We start from the raw sequence: 22,206 nt of genomic DNA on the forward strand, positions 1-22,206 counted from the left end.
GGACCTGCACCCTGGAGGAAGTTGCTATGATTGTTTTACATAAGAAGTATTAAGTCCCATATTACATGGTATACATGTGAACAATGACATCAGCCCACTCCTGTAGAGATTAGCACCATCAAGATTCACACATGCAGAGTGTCACCCGAGGAGGAGGGATTCATAGTGCACCATTAGGTATATCAAGGATATATTAGTATTTTGAAAACAACTGCTGATATATTCAACAGGAAGTAATATATAGCACATTTGAACCATTAATGCTTACTTTACACCTACAGGCAAGCTACACATGATGGCTCTGGTATGACTTCCAACCTGTGGAAGCATGTCACTTTTTGACAACGTTTTGGTCACTAATAACAATTTTTAATACGTTTTCTTCCAGGCTAATGCGTCTACAAATAACAGACTCGCGGTATACATCTATATGTACCATGCAACCTTCATCGCCTCTGCTGAAAGGTTCTCATGAATTTAGGCCTGGTTGAAAGAGGAGGGTGGTCAGCATCCGAACAGTCATCCATTGGTCAAAAGCACAGAATCTATCGTTCAGGGTTTTGGAAGCAGCAGGGATGTATATGGTGAGTTACTTGCACCCATTTGCTGCCCGAAGAATGAGCTGAAAATCTTGGGCTGCAGACTACTGAAACAATCTAAGGCTAGAAATCATTTACGCCTCAGAGTACTCAAAAAATCAAATGCTCAATGGTGCCCCTGTATGATGACATTTGAACAAAGTCCAACAAAGAGGGAGATTCCTGCTTTTTTTGCACCAAGGGTGTGTGTGCCTACATATGTGAGTGGGAATGTTGGGTGTGGAACTTAAAATGGAGGTTACCATGTTGAAGTGTCTTGGATCTACGCAGTATCAAGTTAGACTGGAGTGTGGTTTGATTTTATGCCATGTCCATATAATAAAGGAATGTACTGGTTCATCTTTGTACAGAATCTTCACTGTGCTTTTGATCACCCAGATTGTTGGAACCTACAGGTGCTGGAAACGTTTCACTTTGTTTCTCCAAGGTAGGTGGGTGTTTCCGGTGAACAGTCAACCTTGGCTACATTCTGCAATATTACCGGGGTTCTACGGCGAGATTGCTCACCTCGAGATAAGCTTTTCATTAGGGAATGAGAAACACTGATCATTGTATACCAGTGAACATGTGACTGTTTGGGTACACTCTCCCTTGAACTCGAGCCCCCCCTTTGAGAGCATGCCATTTCCAGACATCACAAAATCTGACAGCGCAGCAAATAGGATGCACTTAGAACTAACAGACAAATGCCTGCAGCTAATGCATGCAGATATCCATTGCACTGGTCAGTCCTTCAGAACCTCTTCAATAGAACCAGCCTTCACACCCTATCCTCCATTCACCTCTATCCCTCAGACGATAACTGCACTAGACTCTCCTCTCAATGATACACAAGCACCTCTTGTGGAAGCTGACGCTCCATGCCAAAGAAATCAAAACAAAGCCAATGGCACCTAGGATTATGAAAATCTTAATCCCCCCAAACACACTATTTGGAAACTTGGCAAAACATGGAGCTCTTGCAAACCCTCTGTTGACTTACAAGCCTTTGAAGAAAGCTTGCTCATCCAACACAACTCGTCTTCAAAAAGGAATCAGAGTTTTACACCAAAACAACAAAAGCACATTTTTAGATGTGGCCTAAAGACAATCCTTAGCGGTCACAAACAGACTATGACAAATCCCCTCCTCTCCCAGTTACAGATGGAGCCACCACGTTCCTGTCTCTTAACCAATGCTATTTAATCTCTATACGTGACTGCCTGGGGTTCTAGAACCAGAGCATGACATAGTAAAGTGTCAGTGCTCGGTTGATACTCAACTGAATCTTATCGTCTTATCAGCATTTGTCATCCATTGCCTGAGGCTCTGCCTTGAGGTCAGAAATCTAACTAAAGCGGAACCCTCTTAAAGCAGAATTTGTTACAAACGGAGACATGTTTAGGATTAACTCCGAGCAACTTGTACACTCCACTGCCATTCATACCTATTTAACCAAGTCGTTTGGATTTTAAATTAATCAAATGTTTGCTTTGGCATGCATATGAGCCGATTCTTGCCAACTATGTTCAACTTTAACATGTAGTGTGTGTGTGTGTGTGTGTGTGTGTGTGTGTGTGTGTGTGTGTATATATATATATATATATCACTGAAAAAACCATAGGTTTCAGACATGTTATAGTTAGCGGAAATTTTACTGATAAAAAACCAATGAAATTCCCCCGTTATAGTTAGTGCAGGCAACTATAACTCACGCGACCGCAATCCTCTGCTGATGCTAATACTGTATTTAGACACTTATTTGCCCATGTCTTCTTCCATAAATTTTTAGCTATACATATATTAGAAATATTTTTTTTTCATAAAGACACATATGTCATCAGCAGAAGATTGCGGTCGCGTGAGTTATAGTTGCCTGCACTAACTATAACGGGGGAATTTCATTGGTTTTTTATCAGTAAAATTTCCGCTAACTATAACATGTCTGAAACCTATGGTTTTTTCAGTGAATTTGCAAGGTTTTTTAAATGCTAATTCCGAACTATAACGTGTGTGAAACCTATGGTTTTTTCAGTGAATTTGTACGGTTTTTTAAATGCTAAGTTACTTTACGCCATTCGTGGCGTGCGCGCCCACTTAACGCAGTTCGTTCCGTACACGCAAGGTGGGCACGGAGTGTGCAACGCGCACCGCGTGCCCACGTTACGCACCGTGCGCACATGGAGGACATATTATGCGCTTCCTTGTTATAGGTAATCTGTTAAATTTAATTTGTAAGTGATGACAATAATATACCATGCACAGAGTTTTTTTTTTTTAATTAAAATTTTTAGCGTAAGCGCACCGTACGCGTACGGTAAGCGTAATCGGCGAAATTTTCAAAAAATAAAAATTTACCGTTTTTGGCCTTTGAGGACTCAACTAACATGGCTATGTGCATGGGCGCTGTCTAAACAGCCCCTTTATATGTTTTTTGCCTTTATTTACAGCCCCCCCCTCAGAGTGCAAGAGAGAAAATGGCGGCCGCCGCTTCCTGGTTTCGACCGATTCGAATGTTTACTTAGATGTAACAGCCAATCAGAATCGCGCTCGCGCACGCCACCGTACGCGTACGGTAAGCTGGCTCAGATATATATATTGATTTAAAGGCTATTTTCTCAGAATCTACTGAACAGATTTACACCAAACCTACAAAAGGCACTTCCTTGACCTGAGGACTACCTCTCTGCCAAATTTCTAGTAATTCTGTTCAGCCGTTCGGGCTGTAGCCCTGTCTAAAGGTCCTATGGAAAAATGCATGGGAAAAACGCGTTTTGGGACCCCCCTTTTATCTCAGCCCCCGCTTGACGAATCCCCCCGAGACTTTCAGGGTAGGAGCGGAGCGTAGCGCCCCACCTATTTTGAGAAATTCGCGAGGATTCGTCGACCGGCGCCAAAGTTATTCAAAATAGAATGTTGCGGATTTCCTATGGAAAAGGGGTCCTAACTATAACTACCTACTGGCGACCGCAACTGGCGGTCGCCAGTAGGTAGTTATAGTTAGGACCCCTTTTCCATAGGAAATCCGCAACATTCTATTTTGAATAACTTTGGCGCCGGTCGACGAATCCTCGCGAATTTCTCAAAATAGGTGGGGCGCTACGCTCCGCTCCTACCCTGAAAGTCTCGGGGGGATTCGTCAAGCGGGGGCTGAGATAAAAGGGGGGTCCCAAAACGCGTTTTTCCCATGCATTTTTCCATAGGACCTTTAGACAGGGCTACAGCCCGAACGGCTGAACAGAATTACTAGAAATTTGGCAGAGAGGTAGTCCTCAGGTCAAGGAAGTGCCTTTTGTAGGTTTGGTGTAAATCTGTTCAGTAGATTTTGAGAAAATAGCCTTTAAATCAATATATATATCTGAGCCAGCTTACGGTACGCTTACCGTAAGCTTACCGTACGCGTACGGTGGCGTGCGCGATTCTGATTGGCTCTTAGATCTTAGTAAACATTCGAATCGGCCGAAACCAGGAAGCGGCGGCCGCCATTTTCTCTCTCGCACTGAGAGTTAGGTTGTTAAATAAAACCAATAAACATGTAAAGGGGCTGTTTAGACAGCTCCCACACACATAGCCATGTTGAGGGAGTCCCCAAAGACCCCCCAAGGCCAAAAATTGAATTTTTTTTTTTTCGCTAATTTCGCCGATTACGCTTACCGTACGCGTACGGTAAAAAATGTAATTAAAAAAACACTATCCACACTCTCCCCACCCCCTGTGGTTTTGGTGGCCGCAGGCCACCAAATGTTCAGTGCTTATTAGAGGTGTGAAAAACCACAATATTTTAAACAAAAATAATAAAAGAAAAAATTATCCACACTCTCTCCACCCCGTGTGCAAATGGTGCCCGAAGGGCACCATTTGTGCATGGCTTATAAAAATTACGAAAAATTGAAATATTACCTTTCAAAACGAAGTGCATCATATGTCCTCCATGTGCGCACGGTGCGCGAAGCGCATCGTGCGTACATGGCCGATCTAGCGTAACGTGGGCACGCGGTGCGCGTAGCGCACCGCGTGCCCACCGTGCGTGCACGGCACTAACTGCGTAAAGTGGGCGCGCGGTGCGCGAAGCGCACCGCGTGCTTACTGTGCGCGCACCGTGCGCGAAGCGCACCGTGCGCGCACGGAACGTACTGCGTTAAGTGGGCGCGCACGCCACGAATGGCGTAAAGTAACTTAGCATTTAAAAAACCGTACAAATTCACTGAAAAAACCATAGGTTTCACACACGTTATAGTTAGGAATTAGCATTTAAAAACCTTGCAAATTCACTGAAAAAACCATAGGTTTCACACATGTTATAGTTAGCGGAAATTTTACTGATAAAAAACCAGTGAAATTCCCCCGTTATAGTTAGTGCAGGCAACTATAACTCAAGCGACCGCAATCTTCTGCTGATGACATATGTGTCTTTATGAAAAAAAAATATTTGTAATATATGTATAGCTAAAAATGTATGGAAGAAGACATGGGCAAATAAGTGTCTAAATAAAGTATTAGCATCAGCAGAGGATTGCGGTCGCGTGAGTTATAGTTGCCTGCACTAACTATAACGGGGGAATTTCACTGGTTTTTTATCAGTAAAATTTCCGCTAACTAGAACATGTGTGAAACCTATGGTTTTTTCAGTGAATTTGCAAGGTTTTTTAAATGCTAATTCCTAACTATAACGTGTGTGAAACCTATGGTTTTTTCAGTGAATATATATATATATATATATTACCTACTGGCGGTCGCCAGTAGGTAGTTATAGTTAGGACCCTGTTTCCATAGGAAATCCGCAACATTCTATTTGGAATAACTTTGGCGCCGGTCGACGAATCCTCGTGAAATTTTCAAAATAGGTGGGGCGCTACGCTCCGCTCCTACCCTGAAAGTCTCGGGGGGATTCGTCAAGCGGGGGCTGAGAAAAAAGGGGGGTCCCAAAACGCGTTTTTCCCATGCATTTTTCCATAGGACCTTTAGACACAGCTACAGCCCGAATGGCTGAATAGAATTACTTGAAATTTAGCAGAGAAGTAGTCCTCAGGTCAAGGAAGTGCCTTTTGTAGGTCGGATGTAAATCTGTTCAGTAGGTCCTGAGAAAATAGCATTTAAATCAATATATATATCTATAGGCGCGCTCCGTGCGCTTACCGTAAGCTTACCGTACGCGCACGGTGCCGTGCGCGAGCGCGATTCTGATTGGTTGTTAGATCTTAGTAAACATTCGAATCGGTCGAAATCAGGAAGTGTCGGCCGCCATTTTGTCTCTCGCAGTCTGAGGGGGTGTAAAACAAAGGTGGATAACGTGAAAAGGGGGCAGGCTGGACAGTTCCTGACCCCCTAGCCTTTGTCAGGGGGTCTTAGAAGGACCCCCAAGGGCCAAAAATGAATTTAAATATTTTTTTTTTTTTTAAAAATCGCCGAATGCGCGCAGCGTACGCACACGCGTAAACGGAGAAATTCCGCGAAATTCGCAAAATTACGCGTACCGTGCGCGCACGGTAAAAAAAAATTTTCAAAAAGGAAAGCTTAAAAAAAAATAAAAAAAATTGTGAGGTAAGGTTGGCTCTTAAAAGAGCCGTTGGGTTCATAGAGGGATGGAGGAAAGAAAGAATGGGAATATTATGTGCGTCTACAAACGTGCTGGTCTATTTTATTGTTAATAAGGGGAACACTGGTCTCCCCAAAAACAATAAGACCAGAACATGTTATACACCTCATTACAACCCTCCCAAATCGGGGGTTAACATCCAGAGGAGCAGAAGAAGGTGATGCTCCCACCTCAGAGGAAGGGCTCAGCTGAGCTGCTGATGATGTACTCGGCTGAGCTTCTGAGGCTGGGCTCTGGTGACTTACTGAAGAGTTTTCTCCAGTATGTCGAGCAAAGGTCCTGGGATGTCTATCCCTAAGGTGTCTCATCATAGAGTGATTTCCAAAGGAATACTTTTTCCTAGGATTTCCTCTTGATAAAACACGGTCACAAAGTGTGCAAGTGACCAGTGGAGCATTGACCTTTTTCTCCCCCTCTGGAAAAGTAAAATACTCCCATATAAAATAATTCTTCTGTTTCCTCCTTCTCTGGATGATGGTGGTGCTGCTAGCCTCACTCTCAGAAGAGGTCTGCTGTTCTGCCATTGTATCCCAAAGACAATTCAGCTCCTGCTCCTAGAGAATCACAAGCAGTAATGAGGGGAATGGGTGTGGTGTGGGAAGTTTCTGGAACTGAAAGTAGTTTCAACCAATGAAAAGTGTTCTTTCAAGCAGTAATGAGGGGAATGGGTGTGTTGTGGGAAGTTTCTGGAACTGAAAGTAGTTTCAACCAATGAAAAGTGTTCTTTCAAGCAGTAATGAGGGGAATGGGTGTGTTGTGGGAAGTTTCTGGAACTGAAAGTAATTTCAACCAATGAAAAGTGTTCTTTGTGGATCACATGACCTACCGTGCGCGCTCCGTAAACTTACGGTACGCGCTCGTAAACAAGTACGCATGCGCAAACGTGACGCTTACGGAGCGCGTACGTAAGATGCACTCGCGCATGCGCATTACACGCCCCTGCGTAACCGCGACGTTGCTTCCGCGTGTACGCGTACGTCGCGCACATATCACGTAAGCGCGCTGTACTTATGACGTGCGGAGCGCGTAGCGTCAGCTTACCGTACGCGTATCCTATTACGTACGCGCACCGTACTTATGACGTACGGAGCGCGTACCGTCATCTTACCGTACGCGCACGGAAAAAAATGCAAAAAAAAAAAAAAACTTTCTATAATGCAGGATATAGTACATATATTATTTTAAACATAGATTTAAAAAAAATCACAAAAAAAAAATTTGCATTTAAAAAACCGTACAAATTCACTGAAAAAACCATGGGTTTTACACACGTTATAGTTGGGAATTAGCATTTAAAAAACCTTGCAAATTCACTGAAAAAACCATAGGTTTCACACGTTATAGTTAGCGGAAATTTTAATCATAAAAAACCATTGAAATTCCCCCGTTATAGTTAGTGCAGGCAACTATAACTCACGCAACCGCAATCCTCTGCTGATGACATATGTGTCTTTATAAAAAAATATTTGCAATATATGTATAGCTAAAATTTAATGGAAGAAAACATGGGCAAATAAGTCTCTAAATACAGTATTAGCATCAGCAGAGGATTGCGGTTGCGTGAGTTATAGTTGCCTGCACTAACTATAACGGGGGAATTTCAATTTTTTTTATGATTAAAATTTCCGCTAACTATAACATGTGTGAAACCTATGGTTTTTTCAGTGAATATATATATATATATATATACACACATATATACATATATATATATATATTTATTTATTTTTTAAGCATTGGCTAAGCCATAGGTCTGGTGCTAGCTGCCAGCTTTTTGGCTTTGTTAATGCTTGTTTTGTGTGTCCTGATGTTTGAAAAACTTTATTGTTGGGGAATCTGCTGTGCCTTCATCAATAAAAAAAATAGGTAAATGCAAAAATATACTTTTTGGTCTCTAGAAGCACATATTGCCATAAATGTCCTTGACAAAACTACTTTGTGTATACGTGCTCCTCATGGAACAGTAGAATGTCGTCAATCACCGTGAAGTCAGCCAGTGGTTGAAGTTGGATGCCCCACTCGCCTAAGCTATTGTGGGCAGGAGAAAAATGTGAACAACAATATGATACCAAAGATGAAGAAGGTTGGCTGAAAGCCCTCATAAGTATATCATACATATAATTTTAGTCAAATCAAAAGGTCTTGGCTAGCGACAGACTAATAAGCACTTTATAGAGGAACGTTGACAGGTACGTTTTGAGGTTTGCAACTAAACTAACTATTCTTCCTAATAACTGCATCAACAACTCAACTCCCACCGTGGTGAAAGCTTTACTTCCTCAATGTTTTCCAGTGTTCTGTCAATCCTCCAATTTGCTGAAAATACCATGGGCCATGATTGAATATTATATACGTTGCATAGCTTATGAGTGACTTTCTTGTAGGCATAATGCAAGATTCAGATCTTCAGTTCATGTCAGTAACATCTCTCTCAAACTTACAATCAATGGTAGCAGTGACATCTGTAAAATAATGCGACATCTGTAAAATAAATAATGTCCTTCAGGGAATAACAGCAACCTGGGAGGTAAAGCTAAACATTGTAAGGAAGAGAAAACAAGGCTCTTCAAGAAATTTAGTTCTGCATTGAACCGAATGTAAGTGGTGATCTGCCTGTACAAAAAGCTAAAACTGTAATAAAAAGTAACTTTCTCAGTGTATGTAGCCAAAGGGTGTCCCAGGAAGTGGAGTAAAGTATGGGGGCCACGGAACCTGTATAGAGGAAATAATTGTACCCCACCAATACTGTTACGTGATGAGACTCTTGAAAGCCCCTAATTGTCATATATTGTATGATTGTGTTTGATTCACTGTAGCCCAAATCGGAGATTTGGAAGATTTCTACTTTCTTGCTCATGTCATAAACAGTATGCATTGTTGATTGTTCCTAATAAAAAGAAATAAAAAAATAAGAAAGTAACTTTCTGTCCAAAAAATTGAGTCCCCAGAAGAGCACTAGCTCCCGCAGACACCAGCAGCCTCACCTGGAAACAGTGGCTCCTCAGGATTGGCAGCGGACGGTGTTAAGACACACCCATCCTGCAGGAAGTGGTGCACCAGGATGGTAAGGCGCGCTTGGTTCAATGTATCCATAACAATGCCCCCGACTGCTCGGTAATTGGCGTAGAGATGAAGACCAGTGAAGAAGAAGAAGAGGACATAAACAAGACTGAAGGGGCGAGAGAAAAGAGGATAATGAATAAATAGCTAATCAAGCCAAAGACAAGCATACATCAACAAACAACCAATGCCAACACAGATCATTCCCACAATCAGCGGGTCACCATCCCCCACAGAAACCGGCACACATTATACCCTTCACTCACAAGAGATTATCTGTGACCAAAGGGATCAGGAGGAGGCTGACAAGCAGACCGGCGAGATTGACCAGGGTCTCCTACAAAGACAAGTAATAGAGAGTGTGAGAACGGAGAAAGCACAAGTTAAAGGCAGAATGATAGGACGGCACAGAAGAAAAATGGCTCACAGTAGAGAAAGAGAAAGTGCAAGATATGGGGACGAGTGATAGGAAGGACTAAGAGCAATAGAGATAGAGAGATCAAGGAAGGGAAAAACAGTGAAACAGAGAAAGAGGAGGAATAAACTGCAGCAGTGGAAGAGACGTTGAGAGAGAGAGGGGGGGAGAGAGAGAGGGAGGGGGAGGGGAGAGAGAGAGGGAGGGGGAGGGGGGGAGAGAGAGAGAGAGAGGGAGAGGGTGAGAGAGGGAGAGGGAGAGGGGGAGAGGGAGAGGGAGAGAGGGAGAGGGAGAGAGAGAACGAGTGGGAGAGATGAAAAGAGAAACTGCAAAAACAGAAACAATGTGTTTGGAGTCATTACAAGTATATGTAGCACAAAGCTAGATGCAAAGTAACCGAGTGTTGTAGACTAAAGGAGAGCACAAGCTCTAGAAATTAAAAACAATAGAAATGGGACAAGGAGAAGTTGGAGTTATTAAAATGGTAAAAGGTGGTGAACATTTATGAAGACTGAAAATGTATGCAACTAGCGAACACTACTTGACCATAGAAGGAAGACAAACTACAGGAGGAAGTTGATTTAGCAAGGTGTGGGGGTGATGTCCCTGCAGGAATTACTAGAACAATACTAAACAGGAAGAGCCAAAAATGCAACAAAATGTACAGTGGGGATTATTTAATAACGCGACATAGGATGCTATTAGGAGAGGTAGTGGACAGATCTAAAGGAGGAGCTGTGGACGTTTGTACTAGAACCTCATGGCTGAAAACAGAAAAAGGACTACATAGGCTCAGTTGAGAGAAAGAAAACATATTACAAAGGTAAAGGTGTGTGAATGCTTATGTATGATGTGTGCAGGGACATCGACGACATTCAGACCCTGGAAAGGAGTACAGAGAATATTACTATATGTGCTGGTCTCGTTATGCAAGATAGGAAGCCATGCACCTCGGAAAGGTGCAAAGAAAGCTTGTATTTGAATTTCTTTAAAAAAAAAACATTAAACTGCAATAGCCCTTCATAATGGTGAAATCAGAGGGTGTAATCAGAATTTGAATGGTTTTAAAAGCTGCACTAAAGCATTATAATATATGGAAGCATGCAATCTCTGTATAAAAGCCAGTCTCTAATTTCCTTATTACAGACGAGTTGAGAGGTTTCTAGTCACCTGTAATAACGATATGACATAGCTACTGGATTGCACCGTTTTGAAGTTTAGTTGTGGAGTCATAACGCATCCTGTTAAACTAGTAGTCAAGGTGAAAGTTGAGTCGCAGAGCATAACTGCAGTTTCAGTTTGAACAAAGAAAAAAAGAACGGACTTTTCATAAAAGGAACAGAGTTCAACAAGATTATTATAACATGTTTATGTTCTGCAATATATGTCATTAAAGGAAAGACAAAATCACTCTGTATATTTCTACTGATTCGGAGTTACTGTGTTTTTATCTGATTTACAATAAACTAATACCTTTTTCCACACGTTAGTAACCGTTTTTGGTGTGTTTAATTTCACACTAATTATTCCACTTTTATTCTTCATATCTGAAACCATAATTTTTTCATATGAAAGAGCAAGACATCAAGGATTTAAGCAGTTTGAAGGAAGTGTGATGTGACCATGTATTATAAGGAATAAAATACCCTCTATTAAAAAATAATTGGAAGTCACATTGGAGTTTCATGGAACTCTGCCTTCGGTCTCTTTCCTCTGTACAGCCAGGAACTCCTCAGTTCCTTGCAATAGCCTTATAATGTACAGTAGGGGATACATTATCCCAAATAAAACCTCCAGCCGTATCAATAGTTAAAGGTCATCAACATCCACAGATGAGGAAGAGAACTTTTAACAACCAGTGTAGTCTGAGCAAGAAGGCCATAATACTTTTAGAACACTAAACTCATTGAGAATGGAATGGTCTAAATTAAATAGGGAGTTAACAGAAAAACAAGTATTAGAATGTTGGAGCAAATGGTCTATACCGCCAGTGTTTACCAACTGGCACTCTGTATTGTAGCGGAGCTTATAACATTCCAGTGTTCTAATGCAGCTTTACAGCTGCTACTGAGTGCTATATCAATAGTTACAGGCCCTACATCGGAGTTGCAGGCCCTAGAAGAAGGGCTGTAAGAAGAGAGAGAGCCTAAAACAACCTAGAGGAAGAAGGGCAATAATGCTATTAGAACATTCCACCTCTGAGGCTAGAATGTTATAAATTAAACAGCACTGGACTGCCGGAGCATGTCTATATTAATCGTTACGGGCTCTCTGCCACTCTATTATCTTCAGTGGAGCTCCAAATGTTCTAAAGCCTATTAAAGGCCCACTCTCTCATTCTCACTCACAGCTCACGGTTAAGAGCTTTACAGGTTGTAAAAGGGTGTCCAACACTATTTTGTGGCAGACAATGAACTGTCCCTTCAAGTGGAGATTGATGTAGATGGTCTAGGAATGTTGCAGCAGAAGGTCTATCCCACAAACATTGCCCCCTGGCACTCTGCTATCTTTAGTGGAGCTCCCAACATTCCAGTGTTCTAATATACCGTTAAAGCTCTGGGCTAGGACGGTTGCTAAAGGCCCTCTACCTGAGTAATAGGCCGTAGGTGAGGGCCTATAATGAGGGCATTAAATAATGAGGATTGCTAGAGGCAGAAGGGTTGCGATGCTATTAGAACATTCCACCCACCAAGGGTATACGTTAAGAAGGACTAGAATGTTTGCTAAGAAGATCTACACTAGTCATTGCTGGCTCTCTAACTCAGGTAGAGGACATCTTCCAAGAGTACAGACCTTAGCAGTGATGACACCTGTGCCGTCAGATAGGGCAAAATGACAATATTGCTACACCTAATTCAATGATACAGTGCTTTTTTCCCCCCTCCGTATTAAGATTAATAATGTGGAATGACAAGGTATCATTATCATCGAGCAAGACAGTCGCTACGTGCGGTGCTAGGAGACGGCGTGATGGAACCGCAAGAATACACTTCACTTGCATATCTCCTGCAAGCCCAGTCCCCTCCGCGCGCAATTTCAATACTATATACACTCACAAGGACAGGAACTACACACACGAAGGCACTGCAGGAATGGTGCAACAAACGAGGCATAGATACAACGGAGGAGTAATGGTTATACTGTTGCACAAGCACGAAATCAATCTCACAGAACGGCAGACACCGACTAACACACTGTAAATACTTGCACATAGTGTATTACACTCCGGCCCGACTACATAAATACGGACTGAGAGAAGAGGATAAATGTGCAAGACGCGGGGCTGCGGAGGCAAACTTCACACATCTTGCTTGGGACGGCCCTGGGATCCGTTGATACTGGGCCGCGGTGTTCACGGCACTGCAGGACATGGCTGGGGCACCCGTGCCTGAGACACCGTTTGTGGCCCTCCTGGGATACATCAAAGACTTACCCAAGTGAGCCCGTAAATTGTTAGTGCTAGGAATATTAATGGCAAAAAGGAGATTAGCTATGCGCTGGATGAAAGGCCCAACACCCACCTTTACAGAATGGTGCACACAGGGCACAAGTCCTAAACAAGCATTTGCAATGCAATAGGTCTCACATTTGCGAGAGTTTGAGCTATTGGCATTGTAAAGGACAATGCCTTTTATTTATGTGCTTTGAAAACCTGCAAGCGGTGCATAAACACGCACTTGGTACTTATAGTCCTTGCTTACGAGAAGCAAGGCTGGTAGTAAAAGAGATTCAGTTACTGCCAGCCTTGCTTCTCATAGGCAGCGACTAGAAGTACAAAGTGCGTGTTTACGCACCGCTTGCAGGTTTTTAAAAACACATAAATAAAAGCCATTGTCATTTACAATGCCAATAGTTTGTGTAACGTGCTATGTTTCCATTTATACAAATGCATTCAAAACAATAACTTAAAGACTCTTATGCAAACAAAAAGTTCAATTTGTACGAACGGTTCTGATGCTGTCTGTTCACTTCCAGGGAGCAAACATACTTGGGAAGGCGAATGGTGAAAGTCACCAGTGTGACTGAGAACATGAGGGCCTCCATACAACATGGAATGAAGACCCTCAGATGCCCACCACCTTTACAGTAACCGCCTTCAGGAACACCTTACAAACCTTAGGTCAAGTAGTGATCATCTTACTCCACCAGATGACGAGACGGAGCATATTAAAAACTTATAGCGCGACGTCCATAAAGCAGGCGTAGCGCAAGGGAGCGGCAAAGAGTTCAGCAAGCTGTGCAAACCTGCGTGGCCGCCATTGTTACTGCTGAAAGTAAAGAAATAGTGTAATATATATATATACACACACATATACATATACTACTTGCCCCCCTCAAACCTATGTTTTGACACCAAAATAAAGTATATAGGTCTCATCACTGCAACACATCTGCCATTTTAAAAAAATGACGTCCAGAAAAATGTGTCCCGGATTAACAATGCTTATCCAAGCTAAATGGCTTCTCTAATGACACAAACACAAATCAAAAATGAAAATCTCTGGACAACAATTTTATTATGGAGGTATATCAAGGGGACAAGACTACTACACAAGAGAGGACCCGAGAAAGTGTTTCCAGGGTGCCTAAATCATTCATAATCATTCTGAACCTGAGGACTGATATATCCAACTTTGTTTCTGTGCAACTTTAGGGGTACAAATTACACTATTTACATTCACCTAGCGAGACTTCTGAAGGATCCTCCAGGGAAATGTGCTTTCCCAACCACCTGGCTGAAGTCCCACAGAAAGCAGATATCAGCAGGCATTTGCCCCCCTGAGAGAAGACCCGAAGCTAGCAAACGTCAGCAGACACCTGCACATCTGAGCGGAGACTTGGTGGCATCTAATGCCAGTATTCACCAGTCCCTCCAAGTGCAGGCCAGTATGGAACTGATGTCAGCAATCACGTACCTCCAGAGTGGAGACCCAAGTCAATCGGACATGAGCAGGCACCCCACCACCACCCGAGGAGACCTGGGAGAGGCTGACGTGAGCTGGCTCCTGCCCACCTGATTGGAAGCGTGGAGCTAACTGATGCCAGCATGCTCCTTCCCCTCCACCCTCATAGAAGCCAACAATATGGAAAAGCTCGATGTGTGTGTCCAATACATATATCTGAAAGCATTCTTTGACATGCACTGAGCAGCACTCACGCTGTGCTCCAAGCAGGGCCCATTTGGTGCATGTGAGAGCTGCAACGCTGTTGTGCAAATTGCAACCTCGCCTCTTAGAAGTGTGGCACTGACTCTAAATCTGGTTCTGAGAGAACACATATATAGTGGCAGTCTGAAGTCAAGATCCCCTGGTCTCTAGACACCATCGCCCATTGGCTGTGACCTACATTCACTTGCTGAACCCTGAAATAAAAGGCCTCCGAGTAGACACAGTTATGAATGTGGGACGTGGATACATCGGAGAGTTTCCGGAGCGCTGGCAGAAAGCCGAGGGCCGGCGAAAAGGCCGCCAGCCTGGCAGGGTCCCAGCTGTAAATGAAACTGCTTTAATATGACTATGGCGATTTAGAGTTGAAAGTCCGACTGCATCGGGCATTGTTACATAATGAATTCATCAGTTGCTTTCCATCCTCCCTCGCCTTAGCTACTTTCATAAAAGCATTTCATTGAATAGCATATTAAATGCATACTGTTCAAGCCAAACTAAAAATACTGCCTTGGAAAGAGTCCACATACGCTGTAATATGCAAGTATTGCCATCTAAAAGTTGGTTCCAATTTCTAGAAATCGGGCCCCTTCTATATTTTGGAGAGATGAAATCCACAAAGATAAAAACCTCAGAGGGCCTGTGATTTGCAAGTCTTTCTTGTGGTCTGTGAAAGCCTTCTGTTGGGGCCAGACAGGGAGCGTACCGTGGAGCATGAGCTGTTTGAATTCGCCCACAGAACCTTGTCCACAACGCAGAGACGATGGAGTTTGAGAAGCTGGAATGAGCACGAGGAAGTTCCACAATGACATAACAAACAAGCAGGAAGTGGGATAAGGGAGGGGGTGGCAAATGGTGATCACTTTCGCAGCCGCTTTGATGTTCTCAGTGGCCGCGCGGCCGCGAAAGTGATCAGGCAGGCTGACAAATGGTGCGCACGCCCGGCACACATGCACTGTATTTGAAGGCCTGAAAAGCACTAGTCTGCACTTCCAAATCCCGCTTACTAAAGCTCTCGCCAGAGCAGCGCTAAAGCGCTGGCTCAGGCGAGACCTAAAAAAGAAGTGGGGGGCCGCTGACGTCACGACAGGAAGTGATGTCACGAAAGGTGGTTTGCACCATCAGACTCATTGCCTCCCCTCACTCACCCCTTAGATGCGATTGCATCAGAGAAGCCAGCGCGTGAGCAGCGTTCTGAATGAGCTCCGATTTCGCCCCAGAGAGGCCAAAGAGTGAATGTGTGACTCCATTTGCTCCAGTTTTCGAGCTCCCGGTAAAATAAGTGGGGGGACGCCGTCCACCCGCGTGGTACCCCGACTCGAGCCCTGGGTGCACAGACCTGTCCTATTGCAACACACAGATACTTACTATGCTCTTATGCCAGCACGCTGCAGGCCAAAGGACGTTTGATGACCATACTAGACATACCTCACCCGCAGAGCTGCAGGGGAAGAGGAGCCGGAGGGGCATAACAGATCGGGGATTGGTTAGACAAAGTCATAACCTCTAGACATGCAGGATATAGTTAATCTAAAGAATATAGCATGCAGGCACTGTATTGAAGATACTAAATCATTGATAATAAAGCCGCCATACCTAATACGGCAAACTGCAATTGTCCAATGCACGTTACTGATATGTGTCCCAACACGTTATTTAACGTGGTTGTGTAGACTTTATTTTTATCATGTTATGATGCTTACTCCTGTTGGAAAATGTCAAATTCATGGAAATGGCAACTGAAATGCTTGTATGTATACAAAAGGAATAATTTTTTTTAAAAATAATAATAATAATGTGGAATTAAGTGGGTTATGGAGTCTGGCTTACTGCTTCCCAAGGCCTTGAATATCCTACAGTGCTTGAATCATGACAAACGCCTAAAACAATATTTCTATAAACAGCGGAGGAGAAAATATATAACTGTTGAAATGACAGACTAATAAAGATTTACTTTTGCACATAATGAAATCATATAAAAAGGTGGCCCACTTATTTATGCGCGTACTGCATTTATCAAAACAAAACATTCACATGATATCTTTTTTTTTTTTTTTTTTTTAACAGTGAAGAAATACAAAGAGCTATTCGATAGAGCACCCTCCCCCCTCCCCCCACCCCCCACCCTCTCAATGAAAGCAAAAAAATAGCGTGCAGGTTGGGAATAGTAGACACAGAAAAAAAAAAAAAAAGAAGAGAAAAGAAGAAAAGAGAAAAAATTAAAAGACAAGGAAAGAAGGAAAACAAAAAAAAAAAAAAAAAAAGGAGAGAAAAAAAAAAAAGCCAGCAAAACCAAAAAAAAGAAAAAAAAAAGCGTGGCGATTTATCCTATCTATGCCAGCCAAGAGGTGAGATTATCCCACACCTCGAGCCCCTTTTTCCGACTTTTAGTGCCCTTTCTGGCGTAAACAGTCATTTCTAGATGATAAGTTGCCATAAATCTGGCTAGCCATTGTGAAAAAGAGGGTGGTTCCGGATCTAGCCAGGCGGATGCCACACAAATCCTCCAAACTGTCATTGCGATGAATGTTAGGCCATCTCTTTTCAATCGTGAAGTTTCAGTCTGTGTGCCTAACATTATGATAGTAGGATTTAACATTATAGGCTGAAGTGTGACTTCCCTTAGAAATTCCTGTATGCGGTTTATTGTATGAGAGACCTTTAAGCATGTGGCAAACACGTGTATTGAATCAGCCGCGTACTCAGAGCATCTGGGACAAAAGGTGCCTTGGCCAGTCCCCCACTTTGCAATCTTGCTAGGAGTGAAGTACAAGAAAAAGATAGTTTTAAAGTGTTGCGCCTGTAATTTAGCTGAGATTAAAATGTTCTGTGATAATGCAAGTGAGTTAAAAAAGGTACTACTGTGAGAAGTAAGTGTGTTGTGCCATTTGTCAGCTGTCTTTTGTAGGTCATCAGGTGTCTGTCTGTTTATAGTATTATAAAGAAGGCCAATTCGAGGGGTTAATGGATTACGTAACAAGTTTAACAGGTCAATTTCTTTAAATCCTGAGGGGCCCCCAGCCTTCCTAGATAGAAAGTTAGAGACAGAGAAATATTTAAAAGCATCTTCGCTTTGGAGTTTGAATTTGGTCAGTAGCTCAGAGAAAGGTATTACTCCTTCATTGGTCATGAGATCTCCTAATTTCAAAATACCGGCTTTATGCCAGTTTGAGAAATAGGCCTTGCCAAAAATGGCAGGCAGATTATCATTGTTTAGAGTGGGAGTATAATGGTTGAATCTGCCGATTCCAAAAACTCTACTGATACTGCGGAAGACTTTAAAAGAATTAAGTAATGTCTTAAATCTCACCCGTTTATAGTATCCGTAAGTGGTTTCTCGGAGTAGGCAGCCCCAAGATTGTTCACCCAGAAGTAGCTGAAATGGCGAAGAAAGCTCTGATGTTTGAGGTAGTGGGGCTTCTTTTAACAATTCTGAGCTATATTGAAGTACCGAGGCCCAATAGTAGAGAGTAATATTAGGAAAAGACCACCCCCCTCGTTCTTTGGGTAGGCATAATTGCTTTAAAGCCCTCCTGGATTGAGAGTATGACCAAATGAACTGAGTGAATATTTGTTGGAATTTTTGCAGACTCATTTTGTTAAATTCCAGGGGTATCGTTCGAAAGAAATATAGGAGCTTAGGAAAATATGTCATCTTTATGACATTACATCTGCCAACAAGGGTTAGATGTAAATTATCAATTTGTTTCAAAGCCTTTCTGGTATGTATGGCTAATGGAGCTAAGTTGTCTTCAACAATTTCATACAAATTTGATGAGATAGAGACTCCTAGATATTTAGCTTTAGAGACCACCCTGCAGTCAATACAGGATATTTGGCTATTTGTTATTATTTGAGTTTTGTTTTGGTTCAGGGCATAGCCAGAGATCTTTCCGAATTTAGCCGCTTCTTTTTCAATGGCCACAATGGCAGTTAAAGGGTCGGGTGAGGTGATAGCCAGATCATCGGCATAGGCCATAATTTTAGTATAGCTGCCTTGAAAATTGACTGCGGTGATCTCATTATTTTTCTGAATTTGCTTAATAAAGGGGTCCAAATAGAGGGCGAACAACAGAGGGGAGCAAGGGCAGCCCTGCCTGGTGCCCCGGGAGATCTCAAATTGCTCAGTTGATTGCCCATTGATGGTGACGCAAGCAGTTGGTTTCACATAAAGGGCTTGTATCGCCTGTAAGATTTTTGGCCCGAAGCCCATTTTGCTCATGACTGTCCATAAGTATCGCCAGGAGACCCGGTCAAAAGCTTTTTCAGCGTCTAAGAGTATAAGTGACATCGGGTCTCCGGCGGCCTGTGCGGCGTCAAAAAGAGTAATAGCTCGTCTAACGTGCTCAGTTGTTCCTTTTTTTGGGATGAACCCATGCTGCCACTCTGAAACCAAGGAGTCGACCACTGAGGAGATTCTCTGTGCTAGTATTTTAGAATAGATTTTTGAATCACAATTAATAAGTGTGATGGGTCGATAGGCGCCCATCTCTAAGAGGGATTTATCCTTTTTTGGAAAGATAGCTATTCTGGCCTTAGACCAGGAAGCTGGGGGCAGAGCCCCGTTAAATATAGAGGTTATTACTTCTGTAAAAATTGTTTTGATTTGTGGGGCAAAGATCTTATAAAATTCTACTGGAATGCCGTCAAGACCAGCAGCTTTTCCGTCGGGAAGACTGTTAACGGATTCCAGTATCTCGTCCCAAATAGGAGTTACGTCTAATAGGACTCTGTTGTCCGAGGAAAGAGATCTAAGATTGATCTCACTGAGGTAGCCAGTAGTCTCCCTTATAACTAAATCTTTAGGACTCTGGTTCTCCTCAGTATATAATTTAGAATAGAACTCCTGGAATCCCTTTCGTATAAGATAAATATCGTTGGTTTCATTTCCCGATGGAAGTCTAATTGTATGTATCTCACTGTTAGAAACTTGTTGTCTAGTTCTGACAGCCAAATGATGCCCAATACTATCACTACACTCGTAGTTTTTCTCACGGAAGCTTGCCCATTTTGCCGCGGTTTTTTCCGCAAAGATTGCCCCAATTTCAGCTCTGGCCAACACTACTTCTTTCTGCCCTGTCTCTATGTTTTGCCCTGTTTGAATGTAATGGCCTAATTTCATTTCAGCATTCTTTAATTTCTCCTGTAGATTATTTAGCAGCTTCTTCTCCTTTTTATTTTTGCGGACTGAGAAGCTGAGGGTTTCCCCCCTAATCCCTGCTTTTAACGTATCCCATACAATCATAAGTGGGGCAGACCCAACATTAGTTTCTAAGAATTCCTTTAGCCATCCCTGCATATGAACCTGATATGATAAATCCTGAAGCAGAGCTTTCTCAAAGCTCCAAGCAGAGGCCTCTTTACGCTTGCCTAGCCCTCTGATGTTAATAATAATGGGATTATGATCGGACATAAAGCGTGGGGCTATTTCAATGTTACAATTATTAATAATTGAGGATGAAAGAAAAAAGTAGTCTAACCTAACAAGGGTGTGATGTGGAGCAGAAAAGAAGGTGTGACCAGGTTGAGAGGGGTTCAATCTAGCCCAACAGTCTTTTAAGCCGTGTATCTGTGCGAGATTTTTCAAGGCCTGAAACACTAGGGGCTTTCTGCCTTTGTATTTCCAATGGCTGTCGGACTCCCAGTTGCAAGGCAGATGCAGGTTAAGATCGCCGCATAAAACAATAGGGGTAGGCCAATGTGCTAATTCCCCTGAAACTAGGTTAATGACTCCAGGGTCATCTGTGTTGCTTCCGTAAATTGAACAAAGGGTAAAAGGGGCATTATTAGAAAGATAACACTCAGTAATAACCCATCTACCTAGGGGATCAGTCTTAACCCGGGGCGAGGAAATAGAAAGTCTTCTTTCAGCGAGAATTCCAACCCCCCTAGTTTTAGAACCTTGAGTAGTGGCCCCCAGAACTTGGAACCCCAAGGAGTCTAGAAGATGCTTCTGGGAGCCCTCTATATGAGTTTCTTGTAGGCAATAAACATCCCCCCCCAGAGATCGAAGCCCCAGCGCAACATTTTGCCTTTTAGCATGGTCGTTTAATCCGCATATGTTAACAGACACAATTCTTAATGCATCTAGCTTAGCCATTTAAAAAGAAAAAAAATACAAAGAGAAATACAAAGAGAAAATAAGTAATACCAAGTAGAACTCCCAAATTCTTGTCCTAGTCTAAAATAAGTGAGTATTAAGTGTATATGTGTATGTGTGCAGAGACATAAAAACCTAGTGTTTAAATTTTCTGCGTCAAACTTTCCCATTAAGATGCCATTCCCAGGCCTCGCCCCTCCCCCCCCCTTTTTTGAGCAATCAGGAAAAACCTGAATGATGGAAGTCAACCTGGGCTCCGCTGCCAGCCACACCGGACTGGGAGAAAAAAGAAAAAAAGCTTTAGCTTTAACTCTAATTTGATAAAGTCGGCCAGGAGCCCCTTCTTGCCCTTCTTACCCTTGCCCTGTGTAAAATACAGTGTCAAAAAAGAGAAATGAAATAAAGAAAGCAGAGAGATTGAGTAAAAAATATAAGGAGCTAACAGGTGAAGTCATTTAAAGTCAAAAGGGCTCGCATCATAAGCCTAACTTCATTTTCATCCAAATAGTTAAATGTTATTATTTCTTTCTAGATTTCAGTTCCTCCAGAAATTCTCCAGCTTTAATTTCGGAGAGAAAGATCCTAGCATTCCCATTGAAGATTATCTTGAGCCTTGAAGGATTCATAAGATACACTTCCGCCCCCTGCTGTTGAAAAGGTGAGATTAATTGCCTCATACGCCATCTTCGTTCAACAGTCTGATGGCAGAAATCTGGTTTGGGAAAAAAAACTATCCCATTGGCTCCTTTCTTTGAGTTAGAGCGGGCCTGGTCATATACAATCTGTCTGAGAAGGAAATTTCCGAAGTAGACGAGGAACACCCTTGGTTGTCCCCCTAATGAATTACCACTGTTATGTTGTCGCTTTTGATAGAAGGGGAATCGGTGCGCCCTCTGTATTTCATGGTCCCAGTCCCAGCCTGGATGGTCGGGGAAGGAATCCTGTAATAGTTTAACTATGAAGCGCCTTGGATCATCCCCTTCCTTTCCCTCCGGAATGCCAAGTAAGCGGAGGTTGTTTCGGCGCTGGCGATTTTCTTGTTCCTCAATCTTTACCATCATATCAATCATACAGGCTGTATTGGACTCACCCTGCTGTTTAGTGGCCAGGGCTTCAGTTTCCAAATGTTCGGTTCGTGCTTCTATCATGGTAACTCTATCACAGATGTCGACACAAGTCTTATTCAATCGTCTCAGCCCGCCCTGTAGTTTCTTGGCAGCGGTCTTGGCTATACGATTGTCCGTCCGAACCTCTTCATGAAGCTCTTTAATAGATGTAAGAATGAAGGCTAG

The 22,206-nt window shown here is 42.8% G+C and overlaps 1 protein-coding gene across 2 annotated transcripts in view; it reads right to left on the bottom strand.

Moving 5' to 3' along the window:
• RUSF1 (RUS family member 1) overlaps positions 1 to 22,206 on the bottom strand; it is a 182,304-nt gene that overhangs the window by 34,415 nt on the left and 125,683 nt on the right. For both annotated transcript variants that reach the window (XM_085618441.1, XM_085618440.1), the window contains exons 9-10: positions 9,501 to 9,571; positions 9,159 to 9,343 (exon numbers count right to left, since the gene is read on the bottom strand). In XM_085618441.1, the coding sequence (XP_085474567.1) occupies positions 9,159 to 9,343; positions 9,501 to 9,571 (256 nt within the window). The remainder of the gene's footprint in view (positions 1 to 9,158; positions 9,344 to 9,500; positions 9,572 to 22,206) is intronic.

Source organism: Triturus cristatus, chromosome 7 (genome assembly GCF_964204655.1).
Source record: "Triturus cristatus chromosome 7, aTriCri1.1, whole genome shotgun sequence".
Lineage (NCBI taxonomy): Eukaryota > Metazoa > Chordata > Amphibia > Caudata > Salamandridae > Triturus > Triturus cristatus.